We start from the raw sequence: 27,091 nt of genomic DNA on the forward strand, positions 1-27,091 counted from the left end.
GGGTTTTCTGTGTAAATGTGCGATGTAAGTGTAATGATGACTTTGTCTTTTCCCTTGACTCCAGGAGCTTGTGTCCCTGAAGCCCTGTAAAGCTGCAGAGCTGGTTGCTACTCACTTTTCTGGACAGATTGAAACAGTCATAAACAAACTGCAGGTATATGTTGGGAAAAAGCATTCGGTGAAGAGAAAATTATTGAATCTCCATCTGGGAACTTTTGATTATAGCTATTTCAATTGATAGCAGCCATTTAAAACTCGGTGTGTGTGTGTGTGTGTGTGTGTGTGTGTATGTTTGGGAGCAGTTGTATGAAGATCTTTGAGTCTTGAAATAAGAGGATTGATCATTGTGCAAAGCAATATTAACATCAAAGAAGCATTTTTGAAACTATAGCCTGTACTTATTCTAGAAGTTGTAATCCACAGAAGATTCTCTTCTTCCCATTTTCCTTTTGCTGGAGGACCAATGATTTTTTTTTCTTTGAGGTTCATGTTATTTGTTCAGAACTTTGTCATCCTAAAATTGGGTTAGTGCTATTTAGAACTTTTCTTGGAAAATCTTGCATAGAATGTAACTGTATGCAGACTGAATATTGAGATGCTCAGTCAAAAGCATTGTTCAGTGGACCTGGTTTTCTACTCGTGGCTTACCGTAGTGGTGCTAGCGTTGAGCTGGCTCATTGTCGTTACAGCCACAGTGATAGAGTAAGGAATAGGACAGTGACAGGGACATAAAGGGCATCCTAAAGTTCTCAAGTGGCAATAACAGTGGTAGGGAATGGCTATGCAACTTGAAGACCAGAGCAGTGAGTTGGGGGGCAGCTAGCATAAGAGACAAAGATATGTTGGGCCGGAGCCCTGGCGCAGTAAGTTAATCCTCCACCTGTGGCGCCAGCATCCCATACGGGTGCCCATTGTAGTCCCAGCTGCTCCTCTTCTGATCCAGCTCTCTGCTATGGCCTGGGAAGGCAGTAGAAGATGGCCGAAGTGCTTGGGCCTTGCACCCGCATGGGAGACTGGGAGGAAACTCCTGGCTTCGAATCAACGCAGCTCCAGCCATTGCGGCCAACTGGGGAGTGAAACAATGGAAGGAAGACCATTCTTTCTGTCTCTTCCTCTCACTGTCTGTAACTCTACCTCTCAAATAAATAAAATCTTTTTAAAAAAAGAGAGAGACAAAGATATGGAACTCGTTCATTTGAAAATGTCTTGTGGCCCACTCTGTACCCCATGAGCTAGGCCTAGGGACGTGGATGAAAATGCAACCTTTCCTATCATTTTTCCTGTGGAACAGAGGATGATTTGTATAACTTCAGTGTCATTCAAGCCTCAGTAGAGATATCTAGTAACAAGAGAAGAGATGTTGGAAAAAGTCAGACAGAAACTCCCAGAGATACCTGGACTGGGTCTTAAATGATTGATATCAGTTTTCAAAACCGACTTGGGAAGGTTTTCTGCACGAGGGATTTGGGTATGTAAAGAAAAATGTGAAGCAGCACACATATTCACAGACTGGTCAGGTCTACATGAAGCATGGTGGTATGGGGGCAGTGGCGGAAGTGGCATTAGATTAAGATCTAAGAGGTATGTTGGAGGGAAGGAGTTAAGTTTATAGAGGCCGGAGAATACAGCTTAGGGTCTGGTATTATATTAATATTATGTGTAGTACTGAGAAACTTGACACTTTTTTTACATGCTGAAGAATTATTAAAGTGTTTTAAACACAAGAATGACATCATTAGGTCCATTTAGAGAGCATTAACTCTGGCTGGTAGTGTGGAGAATGAACCGGCAACAGGAGCAAAGGGAGAGGAGAATCCAGTTAGAAGGCAACAAACTGGTAGGGGGGGACCAGGGCTAAGGGGAGAGAGCAGATCTCAAGAGGTACTTGAAATGTAAAATGTATAGGACTTAGGAACTAGTTGAATGTGTTGGCAGTATTTGACTCCCAGGTGTCAGGCTTGGTTAGCCAACATGATGAGCTCCATTAACTCAGAATAAAGACTCATCCATTTATTCGGTAAATATTTATGGACCAGCTGTGCACCCCAAACATAAAGCACTGAGACTGAGTTCCTTTGTTGTCAAGAAAGGAGAGAGATAAGCCAGCACACAGTTACGGAATAGTTTGGCTGGAGTGCTGACCAAGTACTGCCCAGGTACCAAGGAAGTACCTGAGTCCAGCCTAGTGGGGGGGGTGGAAAACTTCCTCTGCCTCCAGAGCTTTTCTCGCCATTCAGAGGCAGCAGTGCTGGTAAACCTTGCCTGGGGTGGGGGTGGGGGTGGGGGCCGGGGGTGTCATCACTCTTTAAAATAGAAGATAATCAGTTGCAGAATTTTCTTTTTTCTATAGTCTCCAAAGATACTAGAGACAGAGAGGCCCAGTAGTGACTATAATGCTATTCACGAGAAGAATATATAAACATTGAAGTGTACTGGATGAGAAAAAAGTGGCTGTTAGACCACTGTCTGTTTGTAGACCTTAGACATTGCGTTTAAAGCAGTGAAGTGTTTGTTTTATTGCAGAGCTTTATGGATTGTGCAAGAATCCGTCATAGATCTTCTGAAGCACCTTATTTTTAATGGCAGGAAATAGGCCTCTAATTGTTTTCAGAACTCTTGAAAAATTAGCCAGAATGTTAAGTGATAACTAGGAAGAAAACTATATAAAATGAAACAAAGTATTAGGAAACAGAAAACCAGAGATTGATAAATATAAACATATTTTTTAAAGCAAACAAATTTTGTTTGAAAGACAGAACTCCCTCATCTTCTGGTTCACTCCCCAAATGCCTATAACAGCTGGAGCTGGAGCTACACTGGTTGAAGCTGGGAGGCAGTAACTCCATCCACGTCTCCCCTGTGGATGGCAGGAACCCAGTCACTGAGCTGTCACTGCTGACTGCCACCCTCTGCATGGGCAGGAAGCTGTAGCCAGCAGCTAGAGTCGGTTGTTGAACCCTGGCGACCAGCGTAGAATGCAGCCATCTTAACCCCTGGGCTAACTACCAGCTCCTGTAAACATATTTTAAAACCGTATTCTGAATAATGTTATCCCTTTTCAAATTTGAGGATCCTCTCATTTATACAGGTGAAGTTTGGATGTATCAAAAAATATAGCAGTGGGCGGGCATTGTGGCACAGAGGGTTAAGCTGCTGTTTGCGACTCTAATATTCTGTATTGCAGTGTTGGTACAGGTAAGAGGCTACTCCACTTCCTCCCCAGCTTCTGGCTAATGTGTCCTAGCAGGCAGCAGATGATGGCTTATATACTTGGGCCCCAGCACTCACATGGAGACTGGATAGCATTCTCCTGGCTTTCACCTGGCCTAGTCCTAGCTGTTGGGGGCATTCAGGAAGTGATCAGTGGATGGAAGATCTCCCTCTCCCTCTCCCTCTCCCTCCCCCTTCTCCCCTCCGCCCCTCCCCCTCTCCCTCTCCCTCTCTCCCTATTCCCCTCTCCCCCATTCTCAACTCCCCCTCTTCCCCTCCCCCTCTCTCACAAGTAAATAAAATTAAAGAAAGAAGGAAATGGCCCTGCACCAGGGCTCACTAAGCTAATCCTCCACCTGCGGTGTCGGCACACCGGGTTCTAGTCCTGGTTGGGGCACCGGATTCTGTCCCGGTTGCTCCTCTTCCAGTCCAGCTCTCTGCTGTGGCCCGGGAGTGCAGTGGAGGATGGCCCAAGTCTTTGGGCCCTGCACCCCCATGGAAGACCAGGAGGAAGCACCTGGCTCCTGGCTTCGGATCGGCGCAGCGCCAGCCGTAGTGGCCATTTGGGGGGTGAACCAACGGAAGGAAGACCGTTCTCTCTGTCTATAAGTCTCTCTCTGTCTCTCTCTCTCTCACTGTCTAACTGCCTGGCAAAAAAAAAAAAAAAAAAAAAAAAGGAAACTAGACAATCTTTTTTTAAAACAAATATTTATTTATTATTTGAGAGTCAGAGTTAGAGAGAGACAGAGAGGTCTTCTCTGTTGGTTCACTCCCCAATTGGCTGCCATGGCTGGAGCTTGGCTGATCTGAAGCCAGGAGCCAGGAGCTTCTTCTGGATCTCCCATGTGGGTGCAGAGGCCCAAGCGCTTTGGCCCATCTTCTATTGCTTTTCCACTCCATCAGCAGGGAACTGGATCAGAAGTGGAATAGCTGAGGCTTGAACCAGTGCCCTTATGGGATGCTGGCACTGTAGGTGGAGGTTTAACCTCTGGCCCTGATAGTAATATCTTTTTGCTTAGATTTCCCGAGAATTTAGAAACATTATTTGTATTTATGTAGTATTTGAGGTTTTATCTCATTTAACCCTCCCTCCTACTCCATGCACAAGACAGAGAAGCTACTGCCATCCTCCTTTTTTTCCCTCAAAAAATGAAACTGAATTGCTAAAAGGAACAAGAGACTTACACAAAGTCACATAACTAATGAGCAGCAGAAGCAGAATCCCCAGTTCGGTGGTATGTTGATTGCTAACACGTTACGGTTAGATTGTCATCTCTGCTGTAGCTGGCTGTGTTGAGCAGAGTGAGCTTTCCCTGGCCGTGGTTGTTGCCGTGGGCCTTATACTCCCACCATACCTAGATTAACTATCTCACAGCTGACTCGTGATAAGGAGGGCCAGGTCAGGCAGTGCGACTGCCAGCTGAGGAGTTCTAGGTGCCCACCACTCCGAAGGGCATGGGCTGGAAACAGCTTGGGGATTTGTCTCAGTAGAAGTCTTTTGGTCATAACAAGGACTCTGTGTCCCCTCTGTACTCAAAATGGAATGTGTGACTGATTAGAATTATTGAGAGGATGTTAAAGACCTCCAAATGATTCTTTAGAATTTCTTAATTGAAATGGTCATATATCTGCATTTTAAAGGGGCCATCTGGATTAGTTCTTCATTGTATCCTAATTAGGAAAATTTGTTTTAATTGTTTTTTTATTGTTTTCCTATCCAGAACCAGGTTTTGCTTTTCCAATTTTTGAGAAGTCTTCTTGACCCAAGGTATGTTAATAAACTTTAGTTTTTCATAATACATAGATGAGAAATGAGTGGAAATAAATTGAGGTTAAGATACTAATGGGAGAAATCCAAATAATACAATTAACTCTTGATTTTTAACATCAGTCGAAGTAACTGTTAATATCAAAATGCATGATGTGAAAATAGATTGTATCTTGAGGGGATACTTTTCTTTCCATTTGAACATGAGCATCCTGATGAGTTCTCATCAGTGTTAAGTAAATGGGGAAGCCTGACTTGAGGATGTGCCTCAGGAGGAACTGGATGGCCAAGCGGCTTCCCCTTTCTCGCCTGGCTCCCCTCCTACCTGTTCCTTGTTGTAGGTAGATGGCTGTTTTTAAAGTGCCTAGTTCCCAGCTAACCGCTACATTATTACCTCAAACGCTCAAGTGAAATCTTCCGTTTTAAATAACTTCCTGGTGGAATGGGAAGAAAAGTAGAATGTGTTTTCCAAGTGCTACTGTGGAACCTATGAAATAAAAACAAACCCAAGGAGATGATGAGATCAGTAATGGATTTGTAAGCAAGGTAGCTTAACCTGTGAGATCTTAAAGTTTGGCCGTGACTAAGTTAGCAGTGCATTGGATGTATAGTGTAGCAATATATAACACCCTCCAGGACAGTAACTCTTGATCAGAAGTGTGTGTTGGAACCACCTAAACTTTTAAAAATATGCAGATGCTTGGGCCCAATCCCACACAACCATTGCGGGTAGAGATATTTCGATGCACATAAAGAGTTAAGCATCACTTGCTTAAGTGTAATATCTCAGAATAGTATAGCATAGCGTTCATATCAGACATACAAACTGTAGGTTTCATTACAGTATACACTGGCCATTGAAAATATTTACATTAGTGATTGTATCAATTTTGGTTATTCCAATGTGCTATTTTTAAACATGAACATAACAATAATTTTTTTGATTGCTGTAATTTTTTAAAAGCTTAATCTTTTACATCTTGAGCAGGCTATGCTGCATTTAAATTTAGAGTTAAACAAATGTGTATGTGCCAGTGTTAAGGAAAAGCCATCTGACTACACATTTCCATTCCAGTTTAAGAACTTTTCGAAGTATTTGTGTTTAATTCCTTGTTTCCAGATTATTACTGAGGCTACACGTCTTTTAGGATGTCTATTAATCATGTATATTTCCTTCAGATCCAGTATGGGCTGCAGTCTACTTGTGGAAATGACTGGTAGAGATATTTTAGAATTGGAGTTGGGGTGCAGGGGGAAGGAAGAGACCTGGAAAGAGAATTGGGAGAGCTGGAATGGGGAGATGTGAGAGAAGTGGGAGAGGGACGGGGAGGACTGAGCTGCAGGGAGGAGGGAGGCAACCCCCAGCCCTGCTTCCCAGCGCTTTCTCCACAGCCTTTTCTCTTGGTACAGTTCCCTGTTCCTCCCCTGTGTTGACTCGTCCCGTTAGATCTGTTCTCTTAAGGCCTGACACTTCTTCCTCTAGGATAATTATTTTAACCAAGTCCTTTTCCCCAGCCGTGCTCCCCAGAGAGACTCAAGCTGGAAGGACAAGAGGAAACTCAGTTTTGAAGTTGGCACCTCCCCAAATGTAGCGAAATGTAGAAGATAATGGTGACCAAATATACTTTTTGTAATCGTGAAAAAAGTGTTAGGTAATGTAAATATCAGTATAATCATTTGCTGAGGTGTTACACTAACTACTTAAACTTTGCAGTCATAAAAATGGCAAATCACAAGCACGTGAGAGGTCTCCAGTGGAAAGTCTTGGCTTAGCTATTTCCTATGCTTAGATTTGAAGATGCTGTTAGATGTGAGACCTTTAAAAAAAAAAAAAGATTTATTTTATTTGAGAGGCAGAGAAAGAGAGAGAGGTCTTCCATCCACTGGTTCACACCCAAATTGACACAACAGCTAAAGCTGGGCTGATCTGAAGCCAGGAGCCTGGAGCTTCTTCCAGGTCTCCCATGCAGGTGCAGGGGCCTAAGCACTTGGGCCATCTTTACTGCTTTCCCAGGCCATAGCAGAGAGCTGGATCAGAAATGGAGCAGCCAGTACTCGAACTGGTGACCATATGGGATGCCGGCACCACAGTTGGCGGCTTTACATGTTACACCACTGCAATGGCCCCAGATGTGAGACCCTTTAAGAGAACTGTGGGGGCCAGTGCTGTGGCATAAAGCCACAGCGGGTAAGGCCGCCGCCTATACTGCTGGTATCCCGTATGGGCACCTGTTCGAGTCCCGGCTGCTCTTTTTCCGATTCTGAAGAATAAACTAGTATAGGAAGATCTCTCACTATCTCTGCCTTTCAAGTAAAAATGAAAGTAAATAGTGGGCCGGCGCTGTAGCATAGCGGATAAAGCTGCCACCTGCAGTGCCAGAATCCCATATGGGTGCCGGTGTGAGACCCAGCTGCTCTACTTCCAATCCAGCTCTCTGCTATGTCCTGGGAAAGCAGTAGAAGATGTCCAAGTCCTTGGGCCCCTGCACCCACATGGTAAGACCGGGAGGAAGCTCCTGGCTTTGGATCGGCACAGCTCCAGCCGTTGTGGCCAATTGTGGAGTGAACCAGCGGATGGAAGACCTCTCTCTCTCTCTCTCTCTCTCTCTCTGCCTCTCCTTCTCTCTGTGTGAACTCTGACTTTCAAATAAATAAATAAATCTTTAAAAATAAATAAGTCTTGAAAGCAAGAAAGAAAAGAAAGTCAATAGGGCCAGCATTGTGAGCATTAAGCCACTGCCTGCAATGCCGGCATCCCATAGGAGCTCTGGTTCAAGTCCTGGCTGCTCCACTTTCAATCCCGCTCCCTACTAATGCACCTCTAAAAGCAGTGGAAGGTGGCACAGTACCTGGGTCCCCGCACACACATGGGAAACCTGGATGGAGGTCTGGGCTCCTGGCTTTAACAGCCCCAGCCATTCTGGCCATTTAGGGCCGGATAGACTATATGTTTCTGTCACTGTCTGTCATTCTGTCTAACTCTGCCTTTCAAATAAATAAATCCATTAAAAAATAAAATGATTTTTAAAATGAAAATAAAATTTTAAAGTAGTTCTATCAATCTAAAAAAAGAAAAACCAAGATAAGCTTAGCTTTATAATTCTGTTTTTCTATGAACTTCTTCAAATACTCTCAAACTATGAATGATAAAAAAAAAAGAGACTTCCTAATACTGATTGACATCAAAGGTGAGAAGGAAACAGAATGTGCACTGGTTTCCATTAGTCTCTGAATTCCCATCACATATGAGCCTTTTTAAGTAACCAGGGGCCAGCACTGTGGCATAGCAGGTGAAGCTGCAGCCCATGATGCTAGCATCTCATATGGGCACTGGTTTGAGTCCTGGCTGTTCCGCTTCTTATCCAGCTCTCTGCTGTGGCCTGAGAAAGCAGTGGAGGATGGCCCAAGTCCTTGGGCTCTTGCACCCACGTGGGAGACCGGGAGGAAGTTCCTGGCTGCTGTCTACAGATCAGCACAGCTCTGGCCATTGCAGCCATCTGGAGAATGAACCAGCAGTTGGAGGACTTATCTCTGTCTCTGCCTCTGCCTCTCTGCACTGGTTTCTATTAGTCTCTGAATTCCCCTCACATATGAGCCTTTTAAAGTAAAAAGAGGCCAATACTGCGGCATAGCGGGTAAAGCCGCAGCCCATGGTGCCGGTATCCCATATGGGCACCACTTCAAGTCCCAGCTGCTTCACTTCTGATCCAGCTCTCTGCAGTGGAGGAAGGCCCAAGTCCTTGGGCCCCTGCACCCACGTGGGAGACCAGGAGCTAGCTCCTGGCTCCTGGCTTCAGATCAGCACAGCTCCGGCCGTCGTGGCCATCTGGGGAGTGAACCAGCAGATGGAGAACTTCTGTCTACCTCTGCCTCTGCCTCTCTGTGACTCTGCCTTTCAAATAAATAAATATATCTTTAAAAAAGTAAAATAAAGTACCTGTGCTTGTTGACTAACCTAAGTAAAGGATTGGAATCTGAAGTAGAACACTAGAGGATCATGGGAAAAGATGTAGCAATAGAAGAACATCAAGAATGGGTGGACTGCCCTGCTGAGCAGTTTTCACTGGCAGCCAACTGAAGACTATTTTTGCCTTTGTTTCGTTGGTTTCTGTTCTTAAGCAAAAGATTTTTTAAGCTCCAGGTTTCTTTCCCCCATGAAGCTCCTGTGCCAGCATTCTGGAGAGGAGGGAAAATGAAAGACAGTTACTTTGAGATGAGGACTGCGTGGATGTATGTGTCATATCAGAATGTTGCTGTTCTTGCCCCAAAACCTGAGTCAACAAGATCCTCATTCCTTATATATAGCTTATGTATATTTGTTTTAACATTTACATGTGTCGTCAAGTTTTGTTTTTTGTTTTTGGTTTTTTTTTTTTGGACAGGATAGCTTTTAATTCTACCAACAGCGTTTTTAAAGGAACAGATCCTGTAGTTGAATTCTTATTTATATTTCTTTGTACCCAGTTTCTTTAAGTTATTTATATTATGTAAATAATTTGGTCTGTAGAATTAATTGACCCACTGGGGGCATCTGTATGTAGAAAGATTGGATAGTTTGGCGGGCGGAGGAAGGGGTGTAGAAGATGGGGTTAATCCTCCAGAAGCAAATTACTTGCTTGAATTGAGGCCAGCAGCTTGGGAGAGAAAGGATTTGCATCCTCTTCCAATTCTCTCCTTCAGGACAGCTGCTCCATAAAACCCCACTCCCCCGCCCCTCCCTGCGTGCATTCCTCCCAGGAGCCCTCCTGATGCATTGACATCCGCATGCAGGCCCTTTGTGCAGAGATGCTGAAGGATGGTACAAAAGAACACTGGTGGCTGTTAGGAGACCATGAGCTGCATAAGGAATAGGGAATGTGCAAGTATATTTATACTCAAAATGTTTTCCTCAGTGTGATTTTCCTGGTAATGTCAGTTTCACCTGTGTTAACAGTGTCCTGGAGGCCTCTGAAATATGTAATGTGATTTTCTTGTAGGGGAAAAATGCATAAAATGTCACATTTGTATTTTTTAAGCCTTTAATCAAAGTAAAGTAAAAATGGAACATTGCTAAAAAATGAATAACTTTGCCAAGAAATAAATATAGGTTATGGAAATGGTTATACATTGGGTTTTAGTTGAATCTGTCAGTGTTTCTGTGGGTATATGTGAAGGGACATTTTAAGATATTGACAGTGTTGAAATAGCATCTTTCAAATTGAAAATTGGATCATTAAATACATTTACGAACTGTGATTTATAGAAATACATTCCTGCTTCAGTGAGCACCTTCAATGATCAGGGTGGCTGTCAGCTTGGCCAGGCTTATAGTATCTTTGGGTAGTATGAGGGGACATCAGAAAGTTCTCGGGAAAAATTCAATTAAGTGTTTATTTTGGTACCCCCAGAATTGAAATGTACGCATAGTTTTTGCATAATACTTATCTTTCATGTACTGTGAAAAAAATTCTTTCGTACCAAAATTAACTCAAAACTTTTCATTCCATTCTTCCATGAATTTGTGTGTGTGTGTGTGTGTGAGAAGAGAGCAAAGCTTTATTAGACAGACTGTAAAAAAGCGGCCTGCAGTGGGAGGAGCTGGGGGGAAAGGACCAAGCCCTCCTCCATGAGCTTCTTGAAGTACTTGTATTTCACGAGCAGCTCAATTCCACATTTTAAATCCTGACGCATCATCTACTCTTCAGTCTCTATTGATAGATTGACACTTCGTATTTTTCTGTTTTATAAGGAAAAGGATATGTTTTAAGATACTTTTTGGCATTTATAGTCCTTCTTGTACTATGTGTGTGAATGTTTTCTGTTCATTGCTTTTTTTATTTGTTTTCATTCTGTTTCTGCCTTTCCTGTTTTTAATAGCACATTTTATATGAATCCATTTTTTCCCTTTAGTATATCAATTATACTTCTTTTTAAAAAATCTTTTTAGTGGTTTCACTTTTGTTTTAAATATACATTTACAACTTACCCAAGTCCAATTAAAATGGCCCTCTAGCACTCTCTGAGTAGTACAAGTACCTTATAACAGAATACTTTCAGTTCTTCCTTTTCATCCCTTGCAACATTGCTGTCATTCATTTTACTTATCTGTAAGTTTTATTAACTGAATGCATTGTAGTTGTTCTTTTGAGTATACTGTTACCTGTTTATTTAAGAATAAGAAAAATAAGATATTTTATTTCAGTTTCATTTGTGCCTTCTCTAATATCTTTCCTTTCTTCATGTGAAAAAGTTTCTGACCTCTGTCACCTCCCTCCTTTCAAAGAGCTGCTTTGTACCATTTCTTTCAGGGCAGTCTGTGCCAGCAGGAAGTTCCCTCAATTTTTGTTTGTCTATGAATGTTGTTTCTTCTATCCTTTCTTCACTTTGAAGATAGGATTTTTATGGATACAGATTTCTAGGTTGGTGATGGTTTTACTTTTTCCTTTCAATGTTCCCCTGCACTCTCTTCTTCCCTGCAAGATTTATGAAGAGTAAATTCTTACCCTTGTTCCCTGGAGGTTTGGGCTCCCCGCCGCCCCCTACTGGCTTCTTTCAGGATTTTCTCTTTGTGTTTGATTTCCTGAAGTTTAAGTAAGATATACCTAAGGGTATATTTTTTTGATGTTTATCCTGCGTGGTGCTCTTTGATTCTCCTAGATTCATAGTTTTGTGTCTAGCCTTAATTTTGGAGAATTCTGGCATTGTCTCAAATATTCCCTTCCTCCTTCCTTTCTTTCATTTCCTTCCGGAATTCCTATTATGTGTATGTTACATGTTTTGTGATTGTCTCACAGTTCTGGGCTATTCCATTCCATCTTTTTCATTATTTTTGTTTTATTTTGTCTTTAAGATTAATTTAGGGGGCCTGCACTGTGGCTTAGCAGATAAAGTCACCACCTGCCATGCCAGCATCACATATAGGTGATGCTGTTTAAGTCCCAGCTGTTCCACTTCCAATCCAGCTCCCTGCTAATGTGCTTGGGAAATCAGCAGAAGATGGCCCAAGTGTTGGGCCCCTGTACCCACATGGGATGAAACTCCTGGCCCCTGGTTTCAGATTAGCCCAGCCTGGCCATTGCATCCATTTGGGGAGTTAACCAGTGGTTGAACGATTCTCTCTCTCTCTCTCTCTCTCTCTCTCTCTGTTTCAGAGATATTTATTTGTTTATTTATTTGAAGGGCAGAGTGACAGACTAGTGGAAACAAGAAGAGAGATCTTCTCAGCTGGTTCACTCCCCAGATGGCTGCAACAGTGAGTGCTGAGCCAGGAACTCCTTTGCTCACCCATGTGGGTAGCAGGGACCCGAGAACTTGGACCATCTTCTGCTGCCCTTCCAGGCACATTAGTAGGAAGCTGGATGGGGAAATGGAGCAGCCAGAACTCCAACTAGTGCTCTGATATGGGTTTCCAATGTCACCTTAACCTGCTGTACCATAACCCTGGCCCCCTTTCTTCCTTTTGGATTTTAGTTTTGGAAGCTTCTATTGACATTTCTTCACAGTGACTGATTCTTTGCTCTACCCTGTCTAGGCTGTTAATGGAACCATCAAAGGCATTCTTCATTTCTGTTAGTGTTTTTTGTTGGTTGGTTGGTTTGTAGCATTTTGCTTTGATTCTCTCTTAGAACCTCTGTTTCTCTGTTTGCATTACCCACTTGTTTTTGCGTCATGTCCAATTTTTCTCTTAGAGCCCTTAGCATGTTAATTATAGTTGTTTTGAATTCCTGGTATAATAATTCCAACATCTCTACCAAATCTGAGTCTCTTCAAACTGCATTTTTATTTTTTATGGTTTTGAGTTTTCTTGTTTGTCTCTGTATATGTTGTAATTTCCTGTTGAAAACTAGACACAGTGTACTGTACGAAAGGAACTGGGGCACATAGGCTTTTTCTGTGAGGGCTGATGTTCTGTGAGGGTTGAGAGATTATTCATCATAACAGTAGGTGCCTGGGGCTGAAGTTTCCTCTGGTGTCTTTACTTTTGTCTCCTATCATCTTTGGGTTTCCCTAGAGACTTGTTCTTAAGTAAAATGTGATATGTATAGTTCTTCCCATTAAATTCTCCTGTAGTTATAATGGGGGCCCTATTAATATAGTTGTGGAGTGTGGAGGAGGCAAAGTATTCTGTAGTCCTATGATTAGCTTTCAGCCTCTTAGTGAGTTTGTGTCCCTGGGGTGTTTCCTTCATAAGTACTACTCAGCTCTCCCACCCCAGTGCCACAAGTGGGGTTACAGTTGGTTATTTCCTTCACCTATACAGAAGGTTAGAGTAGATGAGGATTGGGTATTTCATTTCCCCTACATTGGGTAGGCTCTAGTAAAATCCAAGTCAGTTAGACTCTGATAAAAGTAGTTGCCTTTGAAGGCAGTATATTACATTTTCTAAGGCTGCCTTAACAAAGCATCACAAACCGAGTGTCTCTTAGATCTAGATGCTAGAAGTATGAGATCAAGTTGTCAGATGGTTAGTTCATTCTGAGCACTGAGAGAAAGATCTGATCCATGCCTTACCCCTAGCTTCTGGTGGTTTGCTGGCATTCCTTGGCTTGTAGCTTATATCTTTGTGTGGTATCCCTGTGTGTATGTAAGTGTCCAGATTTTTATTGGGGCATTCATTGTATTGGATTAAAGGCTCACCCTGTTCAGTGGCATCACATTCTAGCATAACTAGTCACATCTGCAAACACTCTTAATTTCAAATTAGGCCCCATTCTGAGGTACTGAGGGTTAGCAGTTCAACATATGGATCTGAGGGCAATGTACTTCAGCCCATCACAGCAGGCCTTGTTAGGAAGAACAGAATGTTCTGGGCTTTCTCAGAGTATAAAATTCAGATTGGACATTCTGTCCTCATAGTGGAAGCATGAGGAAGTTTTCCTCTGATTTTCACAGTGAGAACCTGGTTGGCCTCCTGGAGGTAAATTCAAGAGCGTATATTAACCCTCAAAAGACTGTTTTTCCCTTGAATTTTTCATTCTCAAGCTTGTCTATGGTGGACCTCTGGCAATTTGTCAATTACAATTTGAAGTTTTCCTGCCATAGTATTGGCTCTGGCAGCCACAGTGTCTACTCCTGGGCTTCTGCTCCAGTAAGCTGTGGTTGTGTGTGTCTGCCTGCCTGCCTGCCTGCCTCTAATTTGGTTGGTTTGGTTTGCCCTTGCCTTCAATTTGTAGATGAAACTAAGAGTTGCTGAGTTTTCAGTTTCTTCAGCATTTTTCTTCTTGTGAGCCTAGGAGTGATGACTCCAAGCTATTTACTTGCATGCCAGACTAAAAACCAGAAGTCTTTGTTCTATCTATGTTGAGAATTTTAATAAGATTATCGAAAGATTTACAGCAGCCTGATCCAGCATCGGTTCCAGAACCCTTTCTGCATCTACTGTGTGGTCACAGAGCTGTCTCTCATCTCTTCCATCTCCATCTGTCACTTGGGGGAGAGAAGGGCACCAGGTTTCTCACTCAGACCCAGAGTGTGTCAATTATGGTGTTGTGTTGAGATGCCAGCGCCTGTGTCTGTGCAGGCTTTTTTCAGCATGGTCTAGACAACCCTTGCTAGTAAGGTGGCTTATAGATTTTAGTGATAAGGATAGCTTTGCATTAGGAGGAATATCGAGGATGAAGATGACTGCAGTACCCTCTTTAATATTATTATTTATGATAATTTGAAATCATTGTAACTATACTACAAGTTTTTCATTGAAGTCTGTACAGCATCAGAATGATCCAAATATTGTTTATACTAATATGGTCATGGAGCTAAATGATTCTGTGTCCCCAAAACATTAGACTCATTTCTGTTAGTGCATGTGGTTCATTCTTACTGCCCCTGCAAGAAAATAGTCAAAACAATGTACTTTCATTTTCGTGGCTGTCAGAGGAATAACAAAAATTCTATTCTATTCAGATTTGAAGGAGTGCGTTTTGGCACTTGATGAGAAAATGGAAAGTAATCAGACCCCTAAAGCTGACAGTCTTAAACATGCTATTACATCACATAGATGCGGCCTGGTCTCTGCCATCAGAGCAGAGAGCTTGTGTGCTTTGGTCTGTGCCTCATGAAGTTGATAAGGGATCGCAGTTGTTGCTGGCAGCTCCTGGCAGCTCTACCCTGTGTGATATTTATTATGTTACAATTTTTTTTTTTTACTTATTTATTTGAAAGAGTTATGGAGAGAGAGAGAAGGAGAGACAAAGAGAGATCTTCCATCCACTGGTTCACTCCCTAGATGGCCACACAGCCAGGGCTGGGCCAGGCCGGGGTTGGGCCAGGCTGAAACCAGGAGCCAAGAACTTCATCCAGGTCTCCCACATGGGTTGCAGGGGCCCAAATACTTGGGCCATCTTCTGATGATTTCCCAGGCCACTAGTAGAGAGCTGAATCAGAAGTAGAGAAGCCAGGACACAAACCAGTGCCCATATGGGATGCTGGAGTCACAGGCAGTGGCTTTACCTGCTATGCTACAAAGGCAGCCCCATATGTTACAGTTTCATACAGACTTTAGGTGTTGTCTTTGCTGCCCATGATCATCATATTTGAAGATTTTGCAGGCAGATTGGCATATCAGTTCTCTTTTGTTGTCTTCTGGCACAGGATTACATTGTGGCCTTTTTAACGTGGAATGTGTGTGGAAACCTGAAAGTTGAGCTTAAAGGCTTTGTGAAGCAACTTGATTTCAGTGAAAACTGTAGAGAAAATAGTTGTCTTGACTCTTATGTGTTAGGAGAGAGATATTTGAGTTCTCAATCTAAAAGGTACTGGGTAATCACCCATGTACTGCCACCTGCAAGGACTAGCTGCTGGGAATGAGCAGAGAATTCAAGCCGTCAGGATTTAGGCCAAGCTGAAGTAGCCCCAAGATGTCAAAACAAGTAGGGAAGGAGATGTGACATCCTCTTCTACAGAAATATGGAAGAATAGTCTAGATTGGCTCATTTGTGTCCAATTTTTAGAGTGTGAGGAAGGAACTATACCAATTTTATTTTTTATTCCACTGCCACATTTGCATTGTCAAATATTAGGAATCAGAATTTGAGTTTTAGAATCATTTTAATTTAAGTTCTTCAAAACTGATATATACTGTAATCCTTTCCCAGAAATGACCCAGTATATAAAGATTATATTTTAAAACAATTTTCACAGTCTGAGTAAAGGTGGATCTGTTTTCTAACCTGATTTTGCTCTGTGTGTGTGTGTGTGTGTGGTTTTAAAATTGATGAAAAAAAATGTGTGTACCTTGAGAAATTCTCCCTTGTACATATATTTAAACATATATCCTTATAACCAGTACTGTTATTAAAATAGAGATTCCCAAATGAGTAGATAAAGTTTAGATCTGAAATGCATAATCTTGACAGCTATTAAAGTTAAGTGAGAATGTGGCAAAGCAGGTAGCTAATAGAAGACTAACCAAAATAGCTCTGGGAAATGGGTCTAACAAATTGTATTTATGTGCAAGACTGAAAAGCAGTCAGAAATGGATGTAAATTCATTAATGCTGCAGCTTATTTATTAAAGTTTTGATTATGTTGATGTTGCCTGATAAATTTCCCATCAGACACATTATTTTCCTCACAAATGAATGCATCAAAATGTGTTCATTTGGGTGATTTGCTGGGTTTGATGCATATTCACATCTTCAGTCCTTGTAAATGGTTTTGTCAATAAATGTTCTGGAAAGAATTAAGTACGACGATTCATTGGCAGATGCTAATGTCTGATCTTAATTTGCCATGTAGCCTTGCATTTGTAACATATATTAACAGAAGTCTGACTTAGATAAAATACTAACAACAGCTATAATTGGTGTAGGCCCCTGGAAGGTACACTGGCTCCCCCTGAATGTGGATCCCCATTCTGTGTTTTTGTTTTTGTTTTAAGATTTATTTATTTATTTAAAAGGCAGAGTTACAGAGAGGCAGAGGCAGAGAGAGAGAGAGTGAGAGAGGTCTTCCATTCAGTGGTTTATTCCTCAATGGCCAGAGCCGAGCTGATCTGGAGCCAGGAGCTTCTTCCAGGTTTCCCACATGAGTGCAGGGGCCCAAGGCCTTGGACCATCTTCTACTGCCTTCTCAGGCCATAGCAGAGAGCTGGATATAGGACTCAAACCAGTGCCCATATGGGATGCCAACGCTGCAGGCTGCAGCTTTACCCACTACACCACAGCACCATACCCTCCCCCATTCTGTTAAGGTACAACCTCGTCCTTTTGATATGAGATAGGAATAACCAAACTGCTTTAGTCACCAAAATGTGTGTGTGTGGAGGGAGATTTTCCCACACATCAAGGAAGCAATTCTCCAATGCACAGTAACTGAGTATCTTACAATTTAATTCAATTCTAACACAATCTACACATTCACGGGTAAAGGACTCACACCCACAAGACCATCCCTCTCATTGTGATCTGTGCTGCTGACTGCCTATACATTGGGGTTCCCAGGACTTCCTCGTTGTGTCCGATTATTTTGCTAGAGTGGCTCACAGGAACTCAGGGACACCTCTTACGTATCCTGTTTGATTGCGAAGGACGTTGCAAAGGATATAGATGAACAGCTGGATAGAAGAGATGTGGAGTTGGGCAAAGTATGGCCAAAGGGTCACAAAGCTTCCTTGCCCTGGTGGGGTACAGCGGTCTCCACGGTTAACAATCTGGAAGCCCTCTAAACCTTTTCATTTGGGGTTTTTATGGAGGCTTTGTTAGGTAAGCATGAGTGATTACATCATGGGCCACTGATGGTCAGCTCAGCCTTCGGCCCTTCTGGAAATGTGTGCCAGGAACCAGGGCAGAGACCACACGTAGTATAGATCACAGTCGCACATGGAATTAAAGTTTCCCTGGATCTGTCCTGTGCATTTAATAATTTCTCCATGTGGAACTTTCTGACAGGATTTATTGCTGGCTTTCTCTGACTTTATAGCTTTCGTCCCTGTAATTTTCACTCCAATATACTGCTCCGCAATTCTTGAAGGCAGTCCAATGTGTGCTGTTTCCAGAGAGTTCAGTTGTGTGCAGTGTACATGTACTGAGCAACTGTGCTGATGCGGGGAGCGCAGTGATGCATATACCATGGGCTTTGCTCTCATGGAGTTGATTGTGGAGCTGGGGACACAGACCCTGAAACAGGCAATTTTCAAGGTATGTAGTAAGAACTATGATGGTGGCATACAGAGGGAGTAATCGGTCACTTAACACAGTTCTGTATTAAAGGCAGTTGTGAGATACTTCCCTCCACCAAAAAAGTGGAAAACTTGATTTTTCAAAAATTCACAGCCAGTTTGAGGAGTGAGTGCCTTAATCCAACTGCAAGTACTAAAAGCCAAACAGCAAAACTTACTTGGTTTGTCCCTGAAACTCCAGTCAGTGCCATGTATCACAAAGCTTTAAAGCAAGGGAATGTTTCCAATGTCTAAATATAGTCCCTCCTTCTGTAACTCAGGCTTCTTACTAGTAAAAACAGGACTGCTACTTAAACATGGTTTATAGCCTAATTATAAAATCCAGATCTTCTCTATGGAGTCTGGAGATTCACACGCTGTGACCATTGGTGCCATGGTTACAGGTGTGGTTGAAGACTGCTGCCCTCAGGTCCGGAGGCAGCCAGAGTCCTCCCTACAGTGGACCGCGTTAATATCACCACGTTTTATGTGCCATGACATGAGAAGAGCTGGAAACTGCTACTGTAGACCACCTGCCTTCACTTCTCTTCAGAAGGCCATTTTTCCAAACAATCACGTGTGTAACTTATTAACCCAATTCCAATTCATATAAGGAACTTTAGTTCAAGAATTCTGAAGAGAAGATTCTCAAAAGAAAATAACTTCTTGTGAAGCCAAAGAGAAGATGATTCTTAGGTCTCCAGTGAGCATGAGTTGATTTCCTAAAAAGTTCCTTTTGGCCACAGTAGTTGAGTGATCAGCTTGATGAAACTAAGCCTCTACTTCTAGAGCTTTTGATAGGCATTATGAATAGTGGACTTTGTGAGTAGTTGGCATATAAGGCAAATAACCCGTAAAAATTGCATATCCTACTATTCATCACTTTTTGTTTGTTTTAACGTCATCTAAAAAAAATTAGTTCTTACAAGGCACTGTATGACTTCAGAAATCCATTAGTGAGAAGATGCATGGTGTCTGCCTCAACGGAGTTTGTTGTCTGTTGGAGAAAACAGATGATTAAAGAAGTGATTAGAACATAGTAGAGATGGTTGTTGAGACTAGAAGGTGGTTTCTTGTATATAAAATTACTCATGGATCAAATTATGTAGACTTAATTGGGTCTTCTTGTTTCTTTTACAGAAAAGGGTAACTTTTGGTATAATTTAGAGGGTCTCAACTGAATATCACTTCTTTATTTTATGTAAATTGAGAAATATTTCTGTTTATTCTGTAATATACAGTTCATCTGAATAACATCAAGATTTTCAGTTTGCATTTTAACTTGATCAGAAGGTAGTCTTGTTTTTAACATAATTTACTTTTTACTTGTAGCCTTTAATTCTAGGTATGAGCAAATAAGGCTACAATTTAGTACTCTCTTGCCTTTTATGTTTTCAGGGAAGGTGTTCATGTAAATCAAGAATTGCTGCAAATATCTCCCAGTATTACAGAGCAGTTCATTGAACTGTTGTGTCAATTCAGCCCAAACCAAGTTATAGAGACCCTGCAAGTCCTTGAGTGCTACCGCCTAGAGGAAACTATTCAGGTAAGACTAGTAATGTAGCAAAGATAAGGATAAACTTTCCCTACGCATTCTCTATTTGACAGGTGAATGCCTAGAGTCTCACATATAAAGATACGTCTATAAATTTATAACTAGTTTGTGATGGTGCCTGAGACGGAGCCCAGACAGTCTGACTTGAGAGTTCTTGCTCTTAATTTCTATGATAAAGTACTTCCCTATTTATGTTATTAAAGTCAGAAACAACACATGTCCACAGCTGTTATTAACCAAACTTGTTGCAAATTCTAGCCAACACATAAAGCCTGGAGAAAAGAATACAGTAAAAATGCTAAAAGGAGAAGACCAGGCTCTTATTTGCAGACACTGATGATTAGTCCTGTTGCATTCTGAAGCATAACAGGCTAAATAACAATATGGCAGCTTTAGCACCCTCATTACTGTTTTTTCCTCTGGTTTCCAAATGAAAATTATGTATGTGTGGATATACATGTGTGTGTGCATGACACACTCTCGAGTAGGTACTGTAATTTCTAAAAGACTAGTATATTCCCTGTTTAAAATTTAATTTTAAGCTACCATTGTATTTCTTTTCCTCTTCTGTCAACCCAGTTGAAGCAGAAAACTGTGTTTTCTGCAGTCCACCTCCTGAAGTGCTCACATACTTCAAAAAATGTTTAATTATGGAATATTTCAAATATATAGAAATGTGAAGAACACCAAATACATTTGTGCCCACCAACACAATTTCGTAGTTGTTAACACTTGGCCAAACAGGCTTCAGATCTTCGTTGTCTTGTTGATTTTAAAGATTAACCACCCTTTATCCATCCCTTTCCTTTTCCCTGATGTCATCGCAGCCAAAAGCTGAAGTTTATCCATCCAGTCCATGTTTCAGATTTTTCCTGTGCCTATATATGTATATATGCATAAAATATGTGATATACAGTTTTATGTTGTTGTGTTGTTTTTTTGTTTTGTTTTTGCTTTTGTTTTACAAGCAGAGTGGACAGTGAGAGAGAGAGACAGAGAGAAAGGTCTTCCTTTTGCCGTTGGTTCACCCTCCAATGGCCGCCACGGCCAGCGCACCGCGCTGATCCTAAGGCAGGAGCCAGGTGCTTCTCCTGGTCTCCCATGGGGTGCAGGGCCCAAGCACTTGGGCCATCCTCCACTGCACTCCCGGGCCACAGCAGAGAGCTGGCCTGGAAGAGGGGCAACTGGGACAGAATCCGTCGCCCCGACTGGGACTAGAACTTGGTGTGCCACCGCCGCTAGGCGGAGGATTAGCCTATTGAGCTGCGGCGCCGGCCAGTTTTATGTTTTTAACAATTCTGTTAATGATATCATAAAGTACATATCCTATTTCAAATAGCTTTTTTCACTAAACATTTAAGTCTGTTTTTATATAGTTAGATCTCCCTCATTCATATTAATGATCATGTAATGGTCTATCAAAAAGAATTTGCCAGCTTATTTGTTTTTCTGATGATACATATTTAGGTTTCCAATCTTTTGCTGTTGTAAGCACTGCTACAGTAGAAATCCATGTACAAATCTTTGTCTGGTCGTATGAGGTTTCTGTAAGATACCTGGAAATGGAATTGGCTTGATAATAGAGAGCAGCATGCTTCTGCTGGTATTGCCAAGTTGATTACCTAAGTGTTTCTATTCTTATCAGAAGTGTTTGATAGTTGCTACTTTTCCACATCCTTCCTGATTCCTAATATTTTTTGGACTCCATTTTTGCCACTGTGATGGCTGTCATTGATTACTTGTGGCACAGACATCTTTCCATATATATGCAATGCCTTTGGGATTTTCTTTTCTCTGAATTATCTATTCATTTCATTTGCCCATTTTTTTTTCATTGAGTTTTTGCCCTTTGCTTGTTTCTAATTTCTGGATAGCAAATCCTTTCTGATCTTATGTGCTAGAACCTTCTACTAATCTATTGTGACGTACCTTTTCACTTCATTTTTAGTAGCTTTTTAAATTTATCAGTCTTTTCCTTTAAAGTTTTAAGTTTCTATATCTTATTTGCTTTCCTATTGTGATGGCCCATAGGATAGTCTCTTATATAAATTCTGTGGTTTAGCTTCTTACATTTAGGCTTTTAGTCCATCTGGAATTTGTTTTTATAGCCTGATCATGAGGGATTTATATCTTTTCCCCCATGTGATGGCTAATGGTCCATGTGGCACTTTATTATCCTTTCCTCACCGATTTTTATGTCATGTGGTCATATCCCACTCTCCCAAATACACATGCTTTTGTTATTTGTGTTTCCCTGTACTGAGCCTACACATTTTAATTAATATAGCTTCATAATAAGCTTATTATTTGAAGAAGGAGCCCTTTAATTTAAAAGTGCAATGAATTTATAGTTTACCTCTGGAAGAATTAAAAGTCTCTACAGTATTGATTCTTCACATTCAGGAACATAGTTACCTTCAGAAAATGACTTTTTTGTTCTGTGTGAGGTTTTATAACTTTTTTATAAGGTTCTTGTACATATTTTTATAAATTTGTTCCCAGATACTCTGCAGTTCTTATTAGCATTGTTCAAGGAATTTCTTTTTTTTTTTTTTTTTAAGATTTATTTATTTATTTGAAAGTCAGAGTTACACAGAGAGAGGAGAGCCAGAGAGAGAGAGAGAGAGAGAGAGAGAGGTCTTCTGTCCGATGATTCACTCCCCAGATGGCCACAATGGCCGGAGCTGCACTGATCCAAAGCCAGGAACCAGGAGCTTCCTCCCAGTCTCCCACGCAGGTGGCAGGAGCCCAAGGACTAGGGCCATCCTCTACTGCCTTCCCAAGCCATAGCAGAGAGCTGGATTGGAAGTGGAGCAGCCGGGACTAGAACTGGCACCCACATAGAATGCTGGCGCTTCAGGCCAGGGCATTAACCCCCGTGCCATAGCGCCGATCCCTCAAGGAATTTCTTGAAATGACATTTTAAAATTATTTGATGCTGATGGCCAGCACCGTGGCTCACTAGGCTAATCTTCCACCTGCGTGGGCACCCTGGGTTCTAGTCCCTGTTGGGGCGCCAGTTCTGTCCCGGTCTCTCCTCTTCCAGTCCAGCTCTCTGTTGTGGCCCGGGAAGGCAGTGGAGGATGGCCCAAGGGCTTGGGCCCTGCACCTGCATGGGAGACCAGGAGGAAGCACCTGGCTCCTGGCTTCGGATCGGCGCAGTGCGGCAGCCATAGCAGCCATTTGGGGGGTGAACCAACAGAAAGGAAACCTTTCTCTCTGCCTGTCAAAAAAAATTTATTTGCTGCTGGTATTTTAGAATGTTACTAATTTTTGTATATTGCTTTCTCATCTAGTCAGCAGGGTGAATTCTAGTTCAAATAGTTTCTATATTGTTATGGCCATTTTCTAAGAATAATGGTAATGTTTTGTTTGTTTTGTTTTTCATTCCCTTCTTACACTTTGTTCTTTCTGTTATCAGATGTCTAGGAGTTCTAGAATATTATTAAACAGAAGCAATATAGTGGGTTTTGTTAGCCTTTTTCTTGATGTAAAAAGGAATGTATCTAATATTTTACATTAAATGCAGTGTTTATTGCAGAATTTTGTTAGACAACTTTTATTAAGAATGTTGATTTCCAATTTAGGCAAGAGTATTTTGTTTTAGATTTTGTCATAAATAGGTAATGAATTTTACCAGATGCTTTTCTTGCATTTATTGACGTGTTTACATGTTTTCACTCTCAACCTGTTAGACTATTAATGTGTTATTTTGGGCATTTTCTTTTTTCTTACTTCTAAGGATGTTTTTCTACTATATTAATCTTTCTAAAGAAGCTACTTTGGAGTTTGTTAACCTAATACAGTTTACTTTCTGTCATTTTCTGTACTCTTCCTGTCTTTGATCTTTTTTTACTAATTGGGAATTTCTAGTTTACCAATTATATATTAAGATCGTATTAAATGACATGCAGTGTTTTCATAGTTATGTTATTCTAAATAACTTGTATGTAGTTACACTTGATCAATGTTGATTTTATCACTGTTTATGTATATGTGTTAGCTTTTTTCCAGTGGATAGACCTCACTGAGTTATGTAACAGTTTTTGTAATAAGTAAAAGTAAAAATGAATGAATTTGGTCCTATTATAACTTTTAGATCCACTATTATAAGACTAGAAGAGCAAATATTTGCATATTATACTGTAAAATGGCACACCTATTAAGATATGAATTCTTTATTTACTATTATGTTGTATCTTTCTCCTCAGTGGGATCTTCCCACTCTGTAAACAAAATTTGTGTACAAAAACATTTATTTTCTTTTCTAGATTACTCAGAAGTATCAGCTTCATGAGGTCACTGCTTATCTGTTAGAAAAGAAAGGAGACATTCATGGAGCCTTCTTAATAATGCTAGAGGTAACGTTTTGCTCCATGTGCTTTGTTGTATCTCTGTCTATTCCTCTATCCATTCATCACCCTATCTTAATTTATTATGTTTCAAGGTAAGTTGCAGACAATAGTAAATTTCACCTATGAGTATTCTTTTTTTTTTAACTTTTATTTAATGAATATAAATTTCCAGAGTACAGCTTATGGATTACAATGGCTTCCCCCCCATAACATCCCTCCCACCCACAACCCTCCCCTTTCCCACTCCCTCTCCCCTTCCATTCACATCAAGCTTCATTTTCAATTCTCTTTTCTTTTTTTTTTTTTTTTTTTGACAGGCAGAGTGGACAGTGAGAGAGAGAGACAGAGAGAAAGGTCTTCCTTTGCCATTGGTTCACCCTCCAATGGCCGCCGCGGCTGGCACGCTGCGGCCGGCGCACCGCGCTGATCCGATGGCAGGAGCCAGGAGCCAGGTGCTTTTCCTGGTCTCCCATGGGGTGCAGGGCCCAAGCACCTGGGCCATCCTCCACTGCACTCCCTGGCCACAGCAGAGAGCTGGCCTGGAAGAGGGGCAACCGGGACAGAATCCGGCGCCCCAACCGGGACTAGAACCTGGTGTGCCGGCGCCGCTAGGCAGAGGATTAGCCTAGTGAGCCGCAGTGCCGGCCCTCGATTCTCTTTATATACAGAAGATCAGTTTAGCATACATTAAGTAAAGATTTAACAGTTTGCTCCCACACAGAAACATAAAGTGAAAAATACTGTTTGAGTACTAGTTATAGCATTAAATCACAATGTACAGCACACTAAGGACAGAGATCCTACATGAGGAGTAAGTGCACAGTGACTCCTGTTGTTGACTTAACAAATTGACACTCTTGTTTATGGCCTCAGTAATCACCCTAGGCTCTTGTCATGAGCTACCAAGGCTATGGAAGCCCCCTGAGTTCACCAACTCTGATCATATTTAGACAAGGCCATGGTCAAAGTGGAAGTTCTCTCCTCCCTTCAGAGAAAGGTACCTCCTTCTTTGATGACCCGTTCTTTCCACTGGGATCTCACTCATGGAGATCTTTCATTTAGGTTTTTTTTTTTTCCCCCCAGAGTGTCTTGGCTTTCCATGCCTGAAATACTCTCATGGGCCTTTCAGCTGGATCTGCATGCCTTAAGGGCTGATTCTGAGGCCAGAGTGCTGTTTAGGACATCTGCCATTCTATGAGTCTGCTGTGTATCTCACCTATGAGTATTCTTATCATGCATAGCTTTGACAAGAGTTCAGTGTTTCTGTATGAAACCTTTTTTGTTTAAATTTTTATTTATTGGAGAGACCTAGAGGGAGCACCCATCCTCTGATTCACTCTCCAAATGCCCACAGGGTTAGGACTTATCCAAGCCAAAGCTAAGAATCAAGAACTATATCAGGTGTCCCACATGAGCAGTAAGAACCCAATTACGTGGGCCATCACTTCTGCCTCTCAGGATCTGCCTTAGTAGGAAGCTCAAGTCAGGAGCTGGAGGCAGATGTCAAACCCATGCACTTCAATATGGGACATGTGTGTCTTAACCACTAGGCTAAATGCCCACCCCATGATGTTTGTTTAAAGGTAAAATTTACATACAGCAAAAAGCACAAGTTTTAAGTGTATCATTTGATGAGTTTTTGATAGATGCATGTATTTGTGTAAACCAAGACTAACACAATAGAGATCACCTTCATTCCAGAAAGTTCCTTCATGTTCCTTCAGTGTGTTCTCAATTCCATCCTCCCACAGCCACCAGAGAAAACCCTTCTGAATTCTTCACCGTCTGATATTACTCTTTCATGTAATTCTTTCACTCAGCATAATGATTGACCTCTGCTATTGCATACATCAGTAATTTATTGTTTTTATTGCTGATTAGTATTGAATTTTGTGAATATACTTGGGTTTGTTTATTCTCTTGTGGGTTGACACCTGGATTTTTTTTTTTCTTTAAAGATTCATTTTATTTATTTGAAAGACAGAGTTACAGAGAAAGGTAGAGACAGAGAGAGAGGTCCCCCATCCACTGGTTCACTCCCCAGATGGCCGCAATGGCCGGAGCTGCACCAATCCAAAGCCAGGAGCCAGGAGCTTCCTCCCAGTCTCCCATGCGGGTACAGGGGCCCAAGCACTTGGGCCATCTTCTGTTGCTTTCCCAGGCCCATTAGCAGGGAGCTGGATTGGAAGTGGGGGCTGACGCGGTGGTATAGCAGGTTAAGCTACTGCCTGCAGTACCGGCATCCCTTATGGGCAGATGGAAGACGTCTCTCTCTCTCTCTCTGCTTCTCTTTCTCTCTGTGTGTAACTGTGACTTTCAAATAAATAAATGAATCTTAAAGGAGGGGGGGGGAGGATAGTGGAAGTGGAGCAGCTGGGTCTTGAACTGGTGCCCATATGGGATGCCAGCACCTAGGGAGGAGGTTTAACCTGCTATGCCACAATGCCGGCCCCTATGATTGCTCTTGTATAAGTCTTTTTGGACAAAAATGTTTTCATTTCCCTTGAGTAAATACTATGAAGTAAAATTGCTGGGTCATAGGATAGTTTTATAAGAAATTGTTAGACTTCACTCGAAAGTGATTGTACCAGCTTACACTTCTACCAATGTATGAATACGGGTTGCTTTACATTCTCACCTTGAATTCTCTTCATTTTTCAAATGGTCCTTGGAATTCTCTCCATTTTTTAAAATGTTTTTTCATTCCTAACAAATTTTTAATAGAAAGCTTTTATTTAATAAATATAAATTCTGTAAGTACAACTTTTGGATTATAGCTGTTCTTCTGCCCATACTGCCCTCCTAAAAACCATCCCACCTCCTACTCCCTCTCCCATTCTTCGTTAAGATTCATTTTTAATTATATACAGAAGATCAACTCTATACTAAGTAAAGATTTTAACAGCCTAACAAAATCTATCATTTTATCCATTTTTAAGTATATAGGTCAGGGACATTAAGTATAGTTCCATTATTTTGTAACCTTCACCACCATCCATCTCTAGAACATTTTTTTAAACATTTACATATTTATTTGAAAAGCATAGTGACAGACAGCAAGAGAGAGAG

At 41.5% G+C, this 27,091-nt stretch overlaps 1 protein-coding gene across 4 annotated transcripts in view; it reads left to right on the forward strand.

The window, feature by feature from the left end:
* The window catches only part of VPS8 (VPS8 subunit of CORVET complex), a 274,119-nt gene that overhangs the window by 154,815 nt on the left and 92,213 nt on the right, over nt 1–27,091 (forward strand). For all 4 annotated transcript variants that reach the window (XM_008266588.5, XM_089332060.1, XM_089332059.1 and 1 more), the window contains 4 exons: nt 65–154; nt 4,932–4,978; nt 19,511–19,658; nt 23,939–24,028. In XM_008266588.5, coding sequence (XP_008264810.1) covers nt 65–154; nt 4,932–4,978; nt 19,511–19,658; nt 23,939–24,028 — 375 coding nt within the window. The remainder of the gene's footprint in view (nt 1–64; nt 155–4,931; nt 4,979–19,510; nt 19,659–23,938; nt 24,029–27,091) is intronic.

This window comes from Oryctolagus cuniculus, chromosome 4 (genome assembly GCF_051225735.1).
Source record: "Oryctolagus cuniculus isolate XC-2025 breed Fujian yellow rabbit chromosome 4, ASM5122573v1, whole genome shotgun sequence".
NCBI lineage: Eukaryota > Metazoa > Chordata > Mammalia > Lagomorpha > Leporidae > Oryctolagus > Oryctolagus cuniculus.